This window comes from Podarcis melisellensis, assembly GCF_964234715.1.
Source record: "Podarcis melisellensis genome assembly, chromosome: 13".
Taxonomy (NCBI): domain Eukaryota; kingdom Metazoa; phylum Chordata; class Lepidosauria; order Squamata; family Lacertidae; genus Podarcis; species Podarcis melisellensis.
This window is the reverse complement of record NC_138545.1, coordinates 45,216,836-45,235,097: the sequence shown is the minus strand read 5'-3', so window position 1 is coordinate 45,235,097 and position 18,262 is coordinate 45,216,836. Positions and strand designations below refer to the sequence as shown.

General features: G+C 46.8%; 1 protein-coding gene and 1 long non-coding RNA gene across 2 annotated transcripts in view; both read left to right on the top strand.

Annotated features, from left to right (window-relative positions):
* Positions 1–18,262, top strand: part of LOC309354435 — a 146,429-nt gene that overhangs the window by 18,227 nt on the left and 109,940 nt on the right. The window lies entirely within an intron of this gene.
* PSME3 (proteasome activator subunit 3) lies at positions 821–17,631 on the top strand. Its single transcript, XM_081884429.1, has 11 exons — positions 821–1,043; positions 8,062–8,094; positions 8,376–8,438; positions 8,693–8,797; positions 9,466–9,514; positions 10,482–10,594; positions 12,798–12,866; positions 14,306–14,373; positions 14,513–14,567; positions 14,942–15,028; positions 16,121–17,631. Exons 1-11 carry the CDS (start codon positions 1,002–1,004, stop codon positions 16,199–16,201), a joined length of 765 nt encoding a protein of 254 aa, XP_081740555.1. The 5' UTR covers positions 821–1,001; the 3' UTR covers positions 16,202–17,631.

Genomic DNA, 18,262 nt, shown 5'->3' with positions numbered 1-18,262 from the left:
TGAAGGAAATCAGCCCTGAGTGCTCACTGGAAGGACAGATCGTGAAGCTGAGGCTCCAGTACTTTGGCCACCTCATGAGAAGAGAAGACTCCCTGGAAAAGACCCTGACGTTGGGGAAGATGGAGGGCACAAGGAGAAGGGGACGACAGAGGACGAGATGGTTAGACAGTGTTCTCGAAGCTACGAACATGAGTTTGACCAAACTGTGGGAGGCAGTGGAAGACAGGAGTGCCTGGTGTGCTCTGTCACCAAGAGTCGGACACGACTAAACAACAAAAGCTGCCTAAAAATCAGGTGGACACATTTTTTTAAAAAAATATATTTATTTTTTACTGCATTCATTACAGGGAACAAGGCAGAGGGCCTTCTTGGTAGTGGCGCCCGCCCTGTGGAACGCCTTCTCATCAGATGTCAAGGAAATAACCCGACTTTTAGAAGACATCTTAGGGAAGTTTTATTCTGTTTTTAATGTTCGGTTGAAAGCTGCCCAGAGTGGCTGGAGAAACCCAGCTAGATGGGTGGGGTAGAAATAATAATAATAATAATGTATTTTAATATACTCATATATTAATATGAATTGATATATTAAAATATTACTTATTATTATTATTATTATTATTACTACAGTATTAGCTTTTAATCACGCCGGAACCATTTATCGCGGGATCAGTTTCCGCGCGCGCTCATTCCCGTTTCTTGGTTCTCTTGTCAGGCCGCCCGGAAGCTGCTTGTCCAGCTCGTGCGTCAATTGCCCCGGATGAGGCGGGAGAGCGGAAGACAAAAGACACGAGCGGCGTGTTGCGGGAGGGGGGGGCGAATCACGTGGGAAGCAGGAGGCGCGCGCGGCGGTTGGCTAAGCGGCGTCGGCGAGGCGTTATGCCGTCATTTCCGGCCGCGGCCAAGAAGCCGGTGGTGGTTTGCTCGGGTGGCGGCGGCGGCGCGTTCGCGGAACGAAAACGAGACGGACCCGGCTAGAGGGATAGCGGTTCCCCCGCCCTGCCATGGCCTCCCTGCTCAAGGTGGATCCGGAAGTTAAGATCAAGGTACTGAGGGAAGCGGGAAGGAGACGAGAGCGGCTAAGTTGCGTCGCGGGGCGGGCGTGCCCCGGAGCATGTGCAGAGCGCCGGCCTCCGGAAGGAGGAGGGAGGGTTTTTCCCCGGGGCGCTTCAGCCGCGGCTTCTCTCCGCTGACGGGGCGAGCGGGCCGGTTGCCATGGAGGGCTGAGGCCCTGCTGGCCCAGCGCCCGGGGGGGGGGTCTGTCCCGGGCCCGTCAGACCCCGCACCCCGCTTAGCCAAGACACAACGGGCCTGGCTCACCACCTCGCCATTTATGGAGGGAGGCGGTAGGAACCCTTAGCCGCGTGCCTTAAGGTTTTCGGATTGTATCCCTGCCTCTTGGGAAGTTGGCATGATCACACCGAGTCTTATTGCACGATTGCAAAGGAACCAGGTGTGGGTTAAACCACAGAGCCTAGGACTTGCCAATCAGAAGGTCGGCGGTTCGAATCTGCGTGGGGGTGAGCTCCCGTTGTTCGGTCCCTGCTCCTGCCAACCTAGCAGTTCGAAAGCACATAAAGTGCAAGTAGATAAATAGGTACCACTCCGGGGGGAAGGTAAACAGCGTTTCCGTGCGCTGTTCTGGTTCACCACATGCCTGCCACATGACCTGGAAGCTGTACAGCGGCTCCCTCGGCCAATAAAGCGAGATGAGCTCCGCAACCCCAGAGTTGGCCACGACTGAACCTAATAGTCAGGGGTACCTTTACCTTTACAAGTCCTTCCCAGCACTTCCTAAAAAGGGGAATCGGACACGGAAAAAGCCAGTGGGTATCTGCTACGTCTCATGCAGGAGCTTTTCGAAGTTATACACTGTAAGTTCCACCCACTGTAAAGGTATCAAGATGGATATGGTAATAACACACTTAATTGTTGGACTGGGAGGTGTATATAATCCCAAGCAAGCTTACCCAAAACAAAAACCCCTGGACTTCAACGTAACTTACTTTGTATGTGCCTAAAATGCCATAAAATCCCCGTGACGGGGTGAGCTCCCGTTGCTTGGTCCCTGCTCCTGCCAACCTAGCAATTTGAAAGCACGTCAAAGTGCAAGTAGATAAATAGGTACCACTCCGGCAGGAAGGTAAAAGGCGTTTCCGTGCGCTGCTCTGGTTCGCCAGAAGCAGTTTAGTCATGCTGGCCACATGACCCAGAAGCTGTACGCTGGCTCCCTCGGCCAATAAAGCGAGATGAGTGCCGCAACCCCAGAGTTGGTCACGACTGGACCTAATGGCCAGGGGTCCCTTTACCTTTAAGGGATCCGGGGGGTCATCTAGGCCAGCCCCCCTGCAATGCAGGGATATTTCGCCCAACATGGCCCTCGAACCCACGACCCTGGGATTAAGAGTGGCTGGGGAAACCCTGACAGATGGACGGGTATAAATAAATTATTACTTGTTGGGTCTCTGGACCGCAATAAAGATTGATGATGATATCAAATTATTATTACAGTGGTACCTCAGTTTAAGAAATTAATTCGTTCCGGAGGTCAGTTCTTAATCTGAAAGTGTTCTTAACCTGAAGCACCACTTTTAGCTAATGGGACCTCCTGCTGCCGCTGCACGATTTCTGTTCTCATCCTGAAGCAAAGTTCTTAACCCAAGGTACTACTTCTGGGTTAGCGGAGTCTGTAACCTGAAGCGTTTGTAACCCGAGGTACCACTGTATTATTATTAGAGTTGTGTTCTACCGATGGTGCATCTTTTCTGCCCAAGCTGCTGATCATTGGAACTACACTGCCTCTGGCCACAGGGGATGCTCTCTGCTTGACAGGCCAAGGGCACCTGCCGTTGCTGCTTCCTTCAATGGTGGCTTCTTTAGGCTGCTTGGATGTTACTGTTTTTTACCTGCCCTGCAGAGGGTGGCTTTATTCAGATCAAAGGGATTTGAGGAAAAAGTCTCCATTTAAGTCAAACTTCCAAGTTTATACTAGCTTGTATATTTCCCAAACAAGCAATGCATTCTGGCTGGTAAAGCACACCTGTTTGCATCTAAATTTATTATATCGTCCAGGAACGTGCTATACACCTCAGATCATTCACCCAGTAAGACTTTTGCCCTGGCTAGATTTTATCAGCCTAGAAGAGTAATTGCCAAATTAAGGATTTCTGTGTGAAGTTAAGGAACGATAAGCAAGGCTATGTTTTGGAAGCTCAGTACTGTACTCATGTAGCAGCTGGTCAGAATAGATAGAAATTAGATGGCCGTGCCACTTGACAGCATGCTTATTCAACATTTGAACAATAATATATACAAAAATATATACAGTGCATGACCTATTGTGCAATATTTATAATGTTTGACTTAAGAGGTCACATAGTGTTCCTCAGGATTCATTTTTCATGTATAATAATAGAAAATCAGGCTTTAGCTCAGATTAGTTTGATAGAGCGTACTAGATCCAGTTTCATGGGTATTTTTAATGGTTATGTTCCACTTAGATTTCATTTGAACCCCAGCTATTTTTAACAGTTTTTTAAAAGAAAATGTTTTTTTAAAAAAATTAAAAAATTAAGAGCCATTTCTTTTTTGCACAAACTTTCTTGCAGCTTAAAGTGCAGACTTTCTTATAATAGGTCTGAATAGAAGTCTTGCGTGGTCCTTTTTTGCTTCTTTGTGTTTGGAAGAGCTTCCCATTTTAAAAACGAGTTTGCCCATTCACCTAGGTAGCTGTTAAATTGTCTACTGCTTATTTTATTTAATGCATTTATACCTTGGTCTTCAGCTGACAATAAATCTTCCAGAGTAACTTGCAAAGATCGGGGGGGGGGGGGAGAGACAGGCCTTGCCTGCAGGCTTTCAACTTAAACACAACACAAGATTGGGAGGGGAGTAGGTAAAAAAGCAAACTCATGCACTAGTTCTTAATTATAAAGCTCAACAGCTTTTAATTCAACAGATCATGGAGCTGGGTCTAAACATAATGGAGAAACTGCTGCTTCCTCCCCCTCTGACATCAGTGATGGCAGTTGGTAGTTAGAGCAGGATGGTGCTGAGGCAAAGCTGCGGCCAAGCATCATTTTTTTGGGGGGGAGAGGTATCAAGAGTGCTGCCCCCTCTTCTTCTGGTGGCCTCAAGGATGGCAGCTGGATATTGAAAACAGTGCTTTCCAGGAAGAGGGCACCTGTACTGAGTATTTGGAGGTGTGTCTGTTTTGCTTTCTGATCCTGCAAGTGATCATCATGCTCTGATCTCCTACATTGGATTGAAGTAAAAAGCCATCCATGCGAGGGGGCAGGGATGGGAAATCTGTCTTTCCCTGGACCCTCTTTAGTCCCTTTGCCCTCCCCCAGTACACTTTTCATATTTGAAATCAAGATAGTGTTGTGTATTGTTTTTAAAAAGCAGGAGATGAAACAGAAGAAAATGGAGAAGCAAAACTGTTTCTCCCCTAGTCTTCACTTGATCTCTGTTATCACTAACAGATCATGGGCAAAAAAGAGTGTGGTAGAGTAGGAACGTCTCCTAGACCCTATATTCTTGCACAAAAGTAGTTGAGGGTTGGGGGTGGGATTTCTGCTTGCTGCCGCTAACATCCCAGCCTACCTGAACCAAGGGAGGCACACTTCGCTCTGCTGCCAGGGAATATTTGCATCAGCAGAGGAAAGTATGGTTGTCACATCCCTTGAGCTGTTTCAGAGGAAGGAGCCTCAAATCCTTTTCCTAAAGAGGATGAAGAGTGGCAAGTATGAGGGGAAGAGTTGTCCTGTTTAGGCAGACTCCTGAGAGGTCATTAGTAGGAGAGTTTTGGAATTGTGAGGAGGGAGAAAGGGGGAGCAACTCTTGCCCCATTTATCTCCTAGCACATAATCAGATTTAATTTTTCATTATCATAAAAAGCCAAATACAAAGCTCTTCAACTACAGAATGGTAAAACATTAACGCAATCATGAAACTAGCAAGAGTCAGCAGTAAAATCTTTAAACCCAATACAGTCTTAAAACAGGATGGCTAACTTGCCCCAAAGCCGCCTTGAGTAAAAACACGTTCTTAACTTGTCCACTGAAAGACACGTGATGGGGAACAGTGAGTGCCGCAAAATTGGTGGCTCCAACTAATTCTGAGAGCGAGGGCTGCTTTCTGTCTAAGTAACAGACCAGGTGGAAATATGATGCAAGCCTTGCTATGCAAATATATGACTTTGCAACCCACATGTAGGAGGCAAAGTATTGCTTCTCGTGACGCATTATGTGCTCTTCTTAGTAAAAGGGATTTATATTCTTTGGAGAAAAAAACAAAACTGGGCTACAGCCTTGAGGCTGAATCTATCCATTTCTGGTAACATCCACTGGACAGAGGGACCACTTCTACTCTGAGGCAGTGGTGGTTGTTGTTTTTAATGCATATTTGGTGTGCCGTAGGTGAGGCCTAGATCCGGGGAAAGCATGTGTGTGGAGGAAAAATAACGTTGGCTGACCCATATGCTAGCATAAAAAAGTACAGTAGACTGCTATAATTTGGAGGCTGTTTTGAAGGGAACATAGGAGATGGTCCACCTCATCTGCTGTACCTTCTTATACTGACACATCAGCAGATCTTATTGTTGATCAGAAGTAGGGCTGAGCATTTGTCTGGTTTTCAACATCGTGATATATCACCAGCTAAACATCACAATACAGTGGTACCCCAGTTCTCAAACGTCTCCGTTGACGAACATTTCAGAACTTGGAACTTCTAAAACCCGGAAGTAAATGCTTCCATTTTCGAACACGCCTCGGAAGCATAGCTGTCAACTTTTCCCTTTTCTTGCGAGGAATCCTATTCGGAATAAGGGAATTGGGAATAAGGGGAAAGTTGACAGCTATGCTCGGAAGTTCAACGGCTTCCACTGCGTGTTTCTCAATTTTCTCAATGAAATCTGCAGCCCGCGCCTCGGTTTTCGAATGTTTTGGAACTCGGAACTGTCTTCCGGAACAGATTATGTTCAAGAACCGAGGTACCGCTGCATACCGATATATCACGATGTCTGAAATAAGGATGAAACAATGTAGGGTAATGTCCTGGCAACTGCCACTACTTAAGGTTGCAGAACTGAAACATTTTTTACTTGATTTTAACATATCGTTACACCTGTACAGAGCAACAGGGGTGGCAGGAAACATGAGAGAAGAAAACCTCACAGTTTTCCCCACATCACAATTTTTTACATAGCTCACGGACCAATCATGATATATCACAGTGTCAAATGTTAAGAAACCATTACCGCAGTGTGGGCTTCAATTATGGACGATTTATCGGCGTCAGAGGAATATGTGTAGAAGAGAGCTTCAGTACTGGCATAGCTTAATGGAGCCATCTTTGCAAGAATTAGCTATGTCAGTTGTTCAGGCATGAGACATATTCTGTAGGCGCTGCGTATGTACAACTCAGATAAAAACAAGGAAGGATGGAAGAAGGCAGGTAATTTTAGCCACTGGCTGGAGATGGCAGGGCTATGTTCTCTTGTGGATAGTCTTGTGGGGGCTGCATGCCAGGCAGGACATGCTGAAAGAGGGGAAGACCGAAGGCATAGGCATGTCCCATTCAAACAAATCCAGGCACGCCATCTAGCTGTGACAAGGACCAATGATCTGACTTGGTATGGCCAGCTTCATCTGTTTATATGCACATGGGCCAAAAACACCCACTTGGGAACTTGTCGCTCTGGCCTTATGCAGTGACTGTTAGCAGCAATACTGTGGTGAGTTTGAAAAAGGAGCTAAAGAATGGGTTGGTGCAGGATAGGAAAAGAGATTGTGGAATCTCTAGTGGCAGCACCAAACTTATAGATGATGATGATGATAATAATAATAATAATAATAATAATAATAATAATAATAATTTATTATTTATACCCCGCCCATCTGGCTGGGCCTCCCCAGCCACTCTGGGCGGCTTTCATAGAAACCAAAAATACAGTAAAATATCACACGTTAAAAACTTCCCTAAACAGGGCTGCCTTAAGATGTCTTCTGAATGTCAGGTAGTTGTTTATCGCTTTGACATCTGCTGGAAGGGCGTTCCACAGGGCGGGCACCACTACCGAGAAGGCCCTCTGCCTGGTTCCCTGTAGCTTTGCTTCTCGCAATGAGGGAACCGCCAGAAGGCCCTCGGCGCTGGACCTCAGCGTCCGGGCAGAATGATGGGGGTGGAGACGCTCCTTCAGGTATACTGGACCGAGGCCGTTTAGGGCTTTAAAGGTCAGCACCAACACTTTGAATTGTGCTCGGAAATGTACTGGGAGCCAATGTAGGTTATATGGTCTCGGCAGCCGCCCCCAGTCACCAGTCTAGCTGCCGCATTCTGGATTAGTTGTAGTTTCCGAGTCACCTTCAAAGGTAGCCCCATGTAGAGTGCATTGCAGTAGTCCAAGTGGTAGATAACCAGAACATGCACCACTCTGGCGAGACAGTCCGCAGGCAGATAGGGTCTCAGCCTACGTACCAGATGGAGCTGGTAAACAGCTGCCCTGGACACAGATTTGACCTGTGCCTCCATGGACAGCTGTGAGTCCAAAATGACTCCCAGGCTGCGCAGCTGGTCCTTCAGGGGCACAGTTACCCCATCCAGGACCAGGGAATCCTCCACACCTGCCCGCCTCCTGTCCCCCAAAAACAGTACTTCTGTCTTGTCAGGATTCAACCTCAATCCAGGGAGTAAAGATTTTTCCAACCCCGTAATCCCCAGAATCAGCGGGGTCTGTAAAAAACTTGGAACACGGCTAAATGATTTCAGAAAAATGCTTTCCGGTGGCACATAACTTTTTGTGCCCTGGGTTGTTGATTCTAAGCAGATTCTGGACCCCTGAGGCCCACAGTGGGTTTGATCCCCATAGGGCCCCCTGCATAATCCTGCATTGCAAGGGTCTGGACTAGATGACCCTCGGACATCATTTCCAGCTCTACAGTTCTTTGATTCTATGAGAATATTGTGCTGCTGTACAGAACACAGCTCCTTGTATGCTTGGCTCACTCTGTTTTACCCAGTTTGGACTCTGTTCTAAACTGCTTCTTTTCCCTCCTGCAGGTAGACTCTTTCAGGGAGCGGATCACAGGTGAAGTAAGTGTCGCGATTCCTTCCTGCCACCTGCCCTCAATGCTTAAGGGTCTGGGTGTTTCTGTTGCTGGAACATCTTGCTGGAGACCCTTTGATGACTCTTAAGAGAACTTCAGCCAGTCAGTTAGAGAGCTTGTCTGTAGCTCTGTTCTGGCCCCTGCAGTATCCAAGGCTCTTGGCTTTTGCCTTTGGAAGTCGTTCTACTGGTTCATACAGTGGGTTAATTTGGGGTTAATTTCTGATCTGATTTCATGCATCACAGCTGGCTGTTCTTTGTCCTTTAGGCTGAGGATCTGGTGGCAAGTTTTTTCCCAAAGAAGCTTTTAGAACTCGATGCGTTCCTTAAGGTAAGAGTTGCAAGCCCAGTGCCTCTCACCTGGTTTTTCTTGTCCAGTGAGTAACTTCTGACTATAGCTGACTTTATTATTATTATTATTATTATTATTATTATTATTATTATTATTATTTTCGGCCCTATACCTGGGGGGTCTCAGGGCGGTTCACAGAATACGGGTTTGGTGTTGGATTCAAGTTGGGTTGGTTCTGTTTGGGAATGTGTTAAGCAATTTAACATTATGCTTCGGCTATTCTCCTTTCCCAGGATCCCATTCTGAACATTCACGATCTCACCCAAATCCACTCAGATATGAACCTTCCTGTTCCAGACCCAATCCTGCTCACAAACAGTCATGATGGACTGGATGGGGTAAGGCGGTTCACTTTACCTGGGTTTAATATTTAAGATGTTGATCAAAACTGCATAATGCTCACATTTACTGAGAGGGTCTGGACAGAGAGAAAGCTGTCCGGGAACTAGAAGCAAAAGCAGATAGATGCTTGTGTCAGGACCCATGTCTTTCTCTCCATATTCAGTGTATGCAGAATAGAATTTCCTACCCTTATGGCATGAGTTAACCTCCTATAAAAAAATCAAAGAAAGTCATGCAGCTGGCAAATTTCTCAAAAGTCGAAGTTTTATTTATAAATCATTGGAATTTCAAGACAATGTAGAGACTTGTGTTTCATTTTCGCTTGTTTGACTGAGATGGCAAGTCATGGACGTGATTCTTATACGTTCAATTAAACTCTTATTTAATTAGTTAAGGATGCAAATGGTATATACTTACACCGAATACACCTATTATTTTCTCTTCCTCTTTGCCTTCTTTGAGTCCTTTTTCCATACTCTCCTTTTGTAATTTCCTCTACCTATTTCTCTTTTCCTACAGTTTTAGTTATTTGGATAAACACGCTTCTTTAGGTTTTACTTTGTATATGATTTGATACAGTACAATTTTCCCCCTGTAAATAATTTTGTACATATTTGCTTGCTTTCTGTAAAAATAATAATAATGTCCTCTTTGTTTTTTTCAGCCCAATATGAAGAAGAGAAAGCTGGAAGACTGTGATGAGACCTTCCAGGGTGATTTCCTAAACTTCTACTGCTAAATTCGTGGCATCTGATTGCTGTCAATGCTGGTTTGGGAGCTTGTGTTTGTCTTACGAAACTTGTCCGATTAAGTGAACACTCTGAGCATTATTGGTGCCAAGCATATTGGTGCCAAGGAATTGAAGTATTAGTTCATTGATGTAATTGTGGCCTGCACCTTGGCCATAAATTTGTCCCAGATGCAGCTGCTCAGTACACAGTTGACTCCTAGGAATTTGAAATGATCCCTTGAAATACTCCAGCTTTTCGCTACTTTGCTGCAGGATGGCTGGATCCTTATGTTGATTTGAATATTACAGTGGTACCTTTGGTTCTTAAAATTAACCCACTCCGGAAGTCTATTCCAAAACCAAAGCATTCCAAAACTGAGGCACACTTTCCTATAGAAGCCATGGAGCCTGCATTCGCTCCATAAGACGCACACACATTTCCCCTTACTTTTTAGGAGGGGAAAAGTGCGTCCTATAGAGCAAAAAATACGTTATTTAAAACGGTTGCTTAGAAGTAGGAATAGACTGATCCAGAGTGGGTAAACACTCTGCCTGCATAAAACCCCACAGGTATCCCGGCACATAGGAAGCTGCCGTACACTGAGCCAGACCATTGGTCCATCTGGCTCAATATGGCCTACACTGACTGGCAGCAGCTCTCCAGGGTTTCAGACAGGCATCTCTCCCAGCCCTACCTGGAGAGGCCAGGGGTTCAACTATGGAAGCCGCCCAGAGTAGCTGGGGAAACCCAGCAAGATGGGTGGGGTACAAATAATAAATTATTATTATTATTATTATTATTATTATTATTATTATTATTCTGCTTGCAAAGCTGTTGCTCTACCACTGAGCTTATGGCCCTTCCTGACCTGTTGAGCGGCAATCACATGCATGCGCACCCATGCTCACACTCCATGGAATAAGTGGCAAATCTTTTCTCGTGGCGCCAGGTACCAAAGTCTTTGTCATGCCTAATGGGATGCTGAAGAGCAACCAGCAGCTGGTGGACATCATTGAGAAGGTGAAACCCGAGATCCGGCTGCTCATTGAGAAATGCAACACGGTGAGTGCTGGGCTGCCTTTTCCTTCCTCTTTGGGCTCGGACGCTTTACAGATCAGTTTCCTGTGGCGGTGCTCTGAACAGCAGGGATAAAATCAAACATGCTTTTTTTCAGTTAGCTCCTCAGAGAGAATGATGTGGCCAATTGTGCATATCAGCAAGGATGTGGGGTCACAGATCCGGCCTCTGCTTGCATGTTACTGTGGCAAACCTTTATGAAGTTTGCTTAGTTCTTGCTGAGGTGCCTAGACTTCAGATGACAAACTGGTGCCTTGTGTGACTGAATCCTTCTCTAATTCCCCCCAGTGTGGTGTAGTGTTTAAGAGCGGTGGACTCGTAAACTAGTGAACCAGGTTCGTGTCTCTGCTCCTCCACATGCAGCTGCTGGGTGACCTTGGGCTAGTCACACTTCTCTGAAGTCTCTCAGCCTCGCTCACCTCACAGAGTGTTTGTTGTTGGGGAGGAAGGGAAAGGAAAATGTTAGCCGCTTTGAGACTCCTTAAGGGGAGTGAAAGGCGGGATAACAAGTCCATACTCTTCTTCATACCAGCATTTATTTTTATTTTATGATTTTAAAGCATTTCATAGACCACATTTTTCTTTCTTTAAAAAAAACCTAAATAGTATTCAAAAACACCGTAAAAACAGTGAACAGCATTATAACAAATGAAAAGCAGAAATAACAGGGTAAGATCTTATGGATCAAGGAAAGACCATGCAGAAAGATATATCTTTGCGTGGCCTGGATAGCTCAATTGGTTAGAGATTGGGGCTGATAACGCGAAGGTTGCAGGTTCGATCCTCATATGGCACAGCCTTGCTGGGGGTGGGACTAGATGATCCTCAGGATCCCTTCCAACTCTACACTTTTATGATTCTAAGACGTCTGAATCAATTCATAGACTATTCTTTACATATGATAAAAGGAAGTGCATTCCACCGTGCAGGCTGTCTTTCAGGTAACCTGTTCCTAAGTTGTTTAGCGGTTCTATATGTTGGTAACAAGATTTTGGAGGTGGTCTGGTAGACAAATGGAGCCAGTGCAGTTCCATCAGCCCTTTTTCAGGTTGCTGTCCTGAGATAGTCTGCAGAATGTGATGCCACTTCAAATTCCCCCCTAGAGCTAGGTGATCTTACAGGTCTATGCAGGGGCAGGCGGTCTTTCCGGTAACCTGGTCCTAAGTTGTTTAGCGGTTCTATATGTTGGTAACAAGATTTTGGACATGGTCTGGTAGCCAACTGGAGCCAGTGCAGTTCCATCAGCCCAGGTGTAATATGTACACATTGAGGTGTTCCACTCAGCAACTTAGCCACAGCCTTCCTGGCCATGGAAATCTAGCATATCGGGGAGAAAGTTAGCTTAGAATTCTCTATGTCTCTGTGATCTGTTGGTTTTTTGTGCATGGGAATGTTTCGTTTGTATGGAGGAGCGTTCAGTCATGTGACAACACCCCCATCTGTGGTCTGAAGAGGTCCCCCTAGGTTTGGGTTTACCGTCTCAGTGAAAACTGGGCCAGTGTTGGATTTGAATGCAGGAGACTAGATTTCAAATCCTTGTTTTGTTTTGGAGTTTTAATTGTTCTGCAGCAAGTGTTTTTAGGGACGCGGGTGGCGCTGTGGGATAAACCACAGAGCCTAGGACTTGCCAATCAGAAAGTCGGTGGTTCGAATCCCCGTGGTGGGGTGAGCTCCCGTTGCTTGGTCCCAGCTCCTGCCAACCTAGCAGTTTGAAAGCATGTCAAAGTGCAAGTAGATAAATAGGTACCGCTCCGGCGGGAAGGTAAACGGCGTTTCCGTGTGCTGCTCTGGTTCGCCAGAAGCGGCTTGGTCATGCTGGCCACATGACCTGGAAGATGTACACTGGCCCCCTCGGCCAATAAAGCGAGATGAGCGCCACAACCCCAGAGTTGGCCACGACTGGAACTAATGGCCAGGGGTCCCTTTACCTCTAAGTGTTTTTAACACTTGATTGGAAGCCGCCCAGAGTGGCCGGGAAGCTCAGCCAGATGGGCGGGGTATAAATAATAAATTATTATTATTATTATTATTATTATTATTATTATTATTATTATTATTATTATTATTTTCTCTGTCTCGGCCTGAACTTCCTGGCTCAGATGCTGCATGTAGAACAGTCTGCCAGCTGTTTTCAAAGTATACAGCAAAGCAGTGGCACCTATTTAATATGACATATTCTGCCCGGCAGGTCAAAATGTGGGTGCAGCTGCTGATTCCCAGGATAGAGGACGGCAACAACTTTGGCGTTTCTATTCAGGTAGGTCAGCAGTTGGGGGGCGGGGGCAGAATCCTGAGGAAGTGTCCCTTTCTGGGGTGGTGATCACAATCAGAATTTCAGGAACCAAAATGCTTTTTCTGAGCAGGAGGAGTCACCATTAAGAAAAAGCGGTTGGAAAAGGGCAATATATATTTGGATTGCCCCTAGATCAAGCCACTTTTCTTCTCTTAAGTTCTCAGCATCCTTAACCTAGCTCAAGGTTGTCATCTGAACTAGCCATACGTTTAGCAGTCACAGTCAGTCCATCATTTGAAAAATAAGACTTTAGAGCCATCTTACCCAAAAATGGCAACTAGACCACGGGTAGGCAAACTAAGGCCCGGGGGCCGGCTCTGGCCCAATCGCCTTCTAAATCCGGCCCGCGGACGGTCCAGGAATCAGCGTGTTTTTACATGAGTAGAATGTGTCCTTTTACAGTGGTACCTCGGGTTAAGAACTTAATTCGTTCCAGAGGTCCCTTCTTAACCTGAAACTGTTCTTAACCTGAAGCACCACTTTAGCTAATGGGGCCTCCAGCTGCCGTCGGAGCACGATTTCTGTTCTCATCCTGAAGCAAAGTTCTTAACCCGAGGTACTATTTCTGGGTTAGCGGAGTCTGTAACCTGAAGTGTATGTAACCTGAGGTACCACTGTAATAAAAATGCATCTCTGGGTTATTTGTGGGGCATAGGAATTTGTTCATTTTTTTTCTTTTCAAAATATAGTCCGGCCCCCCACAAGGTCTGAGGGACAGTGGACCGGCCCCCTGCTGGAAAAGTTTGCTAACCCCTGAACTAGACATTTCCGTTTAGGTGACTGTAACCTTGGTTTAAGGAGCCGTTTGAGTATATATATCTTGAGTTTCTAACACTGCATTTTGGCCAAGGCTGATTGGGTGGTGTAATGGTTCTAGGGGTTGCTCGTGCGTAAGTTGCCGCCACTCCTGGCTAGGTTGCCTAGGTAAACCCTTTCTGTCTGGACAGCCCTTCACTTCGTGGCTGTCTCAATCGCTGGCAGAATCCGTCAGTGGGCGTTTCTTGAACCTCTTCCAGCAAAGAAGTTCTTTGACGCCAAGTCTCCGCCTACTTTCCCTGCGCGGAAGTCTTCTGCGCAGGGTGGGTGTGGGTAGCGGAGGATCCGTGCTCTCCCCGCTGGTCTCCGTCGAGGAGTCCTGGAGCCCTCTCGCCGATTCCCCCATCTGCCCCCCTTTATCCCTGGTGTTACGCTGATTTCCTTCCCCAGCCGATGAGTTGCCTCTCTCCCTGCTGGGCCCTTCTCTAGCATCGCTTGGGAGCCTTGCCTCCGCCTCTGGCTCTGATGGCAGTTCCCTGACAGGTGGCTCTTTCTGCCTCCTGTTAAGATATTGGTTGGATACGTCCAGGTATGAGTGCACCTGAAAATTCTCTCAAATGTTTCTTTGTTGGCTCCTTCCTTTGCAGGAAGAGACTGTGGCGGAGCTCCGAACTGTGGAGAGTGAAGCAGCTTCATATTTGGACCAGATTTCTAGGTGGGTGCCTTTTCACGGCTTGGTGCAGAGTGCTTTCAAAGGCTGGCTTTTGTTCCAGAGGGGTCTGTCTCTCTCTAGTGTATGCTGTTTGGGCACCCCCTTGCCAACCGTTGAACCAACTCTCTTGCTTCCATTTCAGATACTACATCACACGGGCAAAGCTGGTTTCTAAAATAGCTAAATATCCCCATGTGGTAAGTGCAGGTATTAAGGTGATAGCTGAGTTTCGCGTTACAAACTTTTAATAATAGCATTAGAGAAGTGGCTTCCTGACTGAACCCTTGGGGTATATTGTTGTCATGAGGGCCTGCTTCGAATTAAATTCTGGAGCACGCCGGTCTCTGCTTCTGTTTCTGTGGGTTTTGCGTAGGCCTGTTGTCTCTTCCGACCAGTTCTTGATTGTCAACATCCTTTTGGGTTGGGGTTGGAGTCTAGGTATACTGATGGTAGTGACTGAGAAGACCCCGAGAAAATGGCAGCTTTGCAGGTGACTCTCGGCTGGGAGATGGAATGAGACAGCAAGCCCACTTAGTGCAAAGCAATTCTGGCTAAATAACTGTCTCTGTAGGAGGATTACCGTCGCACGGTGACTGAGATGGATGAGAAGGAATACATCAGCCTGCGCCTCATCATTTCGGAGCTCAGAAATCAATATGTAAGTCCAGTCTTGAAGACGATTCATAACACCTCCCTGTGCACAAGCCCTATTAAGGTGCTTGGGGGGGGGGGGCTGGGGCCAGTTTTGTAGAGGGCTGGTCTCCCAACCAGTCATTAATTGCCGAGCCTCTTAGACTAGATGGGACGCAGGTGGCGCTGTGGGTTAAACCACAGAGCCTAGAACTTGCCGATCAGGAGGTCGGCAGTTCAAATCCCCGCAACGGGGTGAGCTCCTGTTGCTCGGTCCCTGCTCCTGCCAGCCTAGCAGTTCGAAAGCACATCAAAGTGCAAGTAGATAAATACCGTATTTTTCACTCCATAGGACACACCTAGTTTTTAGAGGAGGAAAACAAGAAAAAAATATTCTGAATCAAATGTTGTATAAACTACTGTATTTAATAAACAACCGGTATATCAGAATCATTTTACAACCATGTAAAGTGAACAGCAGTCAACAATGGCATTAGGAACCATCATCACTGTCATTAACAAATGAAGAGAGACTTGAAGATTTGAGTACTCTTCTAGTCTTCTGTGAACCCCAAGAACTCATCACTGCTAGAGTCACAATTTATGAAGCTCATTTGCTCATAATCACGGACATCACTTTCTTTGCTATCTTCATGTAAAATACCATCTTCGTTTCCATCCAAAGCATTGCTAATGCCACATTTTTCCCCTCTTCCTCCCCTCTCTCAGCGAACAGCCTGCCCACTCTCACAAACCTTCCCTTTACTTGAATTACAGTCAAGAAACAGCTGAGCAGAGCCTCTCTATCTTTAAAGAGCTGCGCCGAGCGAGCGTGTCTGTGGCTCTTGCTGGCTTTTCTTGTTTTCCTCCTCTAAAAACTAGGTGCGTCTTACGGTTAGGTGCATCTTATAGAGCGAAAAATACGGTGATTGCCGAGGCCTCTTAGGGCAGATGGGCCCCTTCTTCCTGGAGTATGTGGGGTGGCATCACTTGTCTAGGCAATAGCGAGCTCTGCCCATTTTTTTGCCTGGGGTGTGTGTGTGTGTGCAAAAAAAATCGTTTGCAAGCCGGATCCTCCCTGAGCCAAGAAGAAACCAACCCCTGTCTCCTCTCCCGCCAGGTGACTCTCCACGACATGATCCTAAAGAACATTGAGAAGATCAAGCGACCCCGGAGCAGCAACGCCGAGACCCTCTACTGAGCTGTCGACAATCTGAACTCATGAACTGTTCAGTAGGCTCAAGGCAGCCCTTTTGCCTCAGTTTATGTGACTATCAAGATGGGGAATCTGGCTGGAAACAGTCCTCACCACACTTTTAGTTTAAAAAAAAAAATCTAAAGAAACTCTCCTAGCTCTTTCTGGTTGGTTTTTATTTGGGTCTCGGGATTTGCCCCCCACCCACCCCCATCTCTTGACACCCAAAAGGTATGGGGCAGAGCTTCTCTTCCTGTGTGGGTGGGAACAGGATAGCGGCCAACTGCTCCAGGCAACCATCCCTGTGCCAGCAGTCCTGAATGACCCTGTTCTGTAGCAGCCGGGAGGAACTCTTCCCTTCTAGGTAGTGTATCTTTGAACTGGTCGAGAGCAGCGTCAAGTTCTGCTGGACCAGTTCAGTTTTCCCATTGAAAAATGCATTTGGGGGAATCGAGTGCCCTTTTCATCTCACATGGCTGTCCATGCCCACTGTCCAATCATGCAGATTCTGATACCACTGTGTTGAGTTTTTCCTTCCTGCCCCCCCTCCCCCCGTTGATTCGTTGTTCTGAATCTACAGTAATCTATTCCAGATTACGTACTGCACTTAAGCAGCTCTCCTCTCGATACAGCACTCCTTTTGCCTGGCAAGTAAACCCGGTGGAACCCTGGAGTGCAGTGGACGTTTTCTGGATTTCGGGCTGGGGCAGCGCTGCATAGACAGTTGGCCCCGCAGAATCGGCTTGCCTAATACTGGCACGGCCGAGCGAGTGCCGAAGGACTGGGGAATTTCCCCGTCTTCGTTCTTCTTCTCTCCCACCCGAATATAACAAGCCTAGCGGTTGTTCCTGGAGGGGCCCTTTCTGACCTTCAAGAAACCCCAGGAAAGCGTGTCTAGGTTTTGGCCCTTTGCTGCGTGAACGAATCCCGCTGGGATTCTTTGGTTTTGCTCTTTTCTAGTCTTCAAGCGAGCGGGTAGGGGGCACCAACTAATAGGAGTGCTTCAGTTTCCCTTGAGATCTACTCTTAGTCTTTATATTCCTCTTGTGCCGTAGTATTGTGAGTGGTGTTAGATATGTTAAAACAGTGGCAGCGTGAATGCCGTTTATCGGCCCCTCTCCCTTCCCTTGGTTGCTGTTTTTATTTTTAAAGAAATCTCTGCCAGCCTCCTAAGAGCACAGGAAGCTCACCTTCCCTGTGCCCTTTGCAGATGCCTTTGTTATTGTCATTTGTAGCTGGGCAAACCTTAGTCTTCCCTGGAGGGCAGACTCTTGCGACAGCTGCATCCTGTTGTAGCTGCATCCCGAGAGTAGTCCTCTCCTGCGTTTCTTTGTATCGGCTGCTTTGTTGGATTGTTCATATTTCCTTGCCACATTGAACGTATGTACAACTTTTACTATGTTGACAAATTAAAAGTAATAGGTACTTTGAATCCATCCTCAGGGGTCACCGTGTGTATGAGCAACCGGGGTCTCTGCGTGATGCTCAGTTGGTCTTCTGCCCCATCTGGCCTCCCCCTATTTGGACTTTGTTCGGTAGCAGCAATCTGTTATGATGCTGAGTTGAAATTGAATATTCACTCTCTTGTTCTCCTCTAGAAATATGGGATACTGGTGGCCTAAGGGGCATTGGTTAAGGCCCCAGCTTCTGCTCCTGTCAGTATTAATACTTAGTACTACATCACCAAGTTTATCATTGCTGCTCCTGGCGCTGAAATCTGCTCATTGTGACGTTCTGCTTAGGGCACCTATTGTAGCATCGACCCGTGGTCCAACGGGCTTCAAGGCTGAACTAACATTAACTAGCTCAAGGTGAGTTGTGGGTTGATCTCTGCTCAGTGCGGCCGCCTGTACTTGACTTTTGCCTAAAGTGAGCTGAGCAAAGTGCCAGATACGCTACGGCTGTTGCAGAGCTGTGCATCTCTGAATTGCCTGTCAGATTCTGTGGAGAGCAGTGTGTCTCCATAATATCAATCCCTTCAGTTGTTGCCCGTTCACCCAGAGGGTTCGAATCATGCCTTTTTTGGGCGCTTGCTCTGCCCCTGCAGCTTGAGAGCTGACGTGCTGC

Bases quoted from the DNA above. Each gene is read 5' to 3' on its own strand.
- PSME3 (XM_081884429.1), top strand. From the start codon at position 1,002: ATGGCCTCCCTGCTCAAGGTGGATCCGGAAGTTAAGATCAAG. The intron at 9,515-10,481 runs GTGATTTCCTAA...TCGTGGCGCCAG, and splicing joins CTGTGATGAGACCTTCCAGG to GTACCAAAGTCTTTGTCATG. The intron at 14,568-14,941 runs GTAAGTGCAGGT...CTGTCTCTGTAG, and splicing joins TAGCTAAATATCCCCATGTG to GAGGATTACCGTCGCACGGT.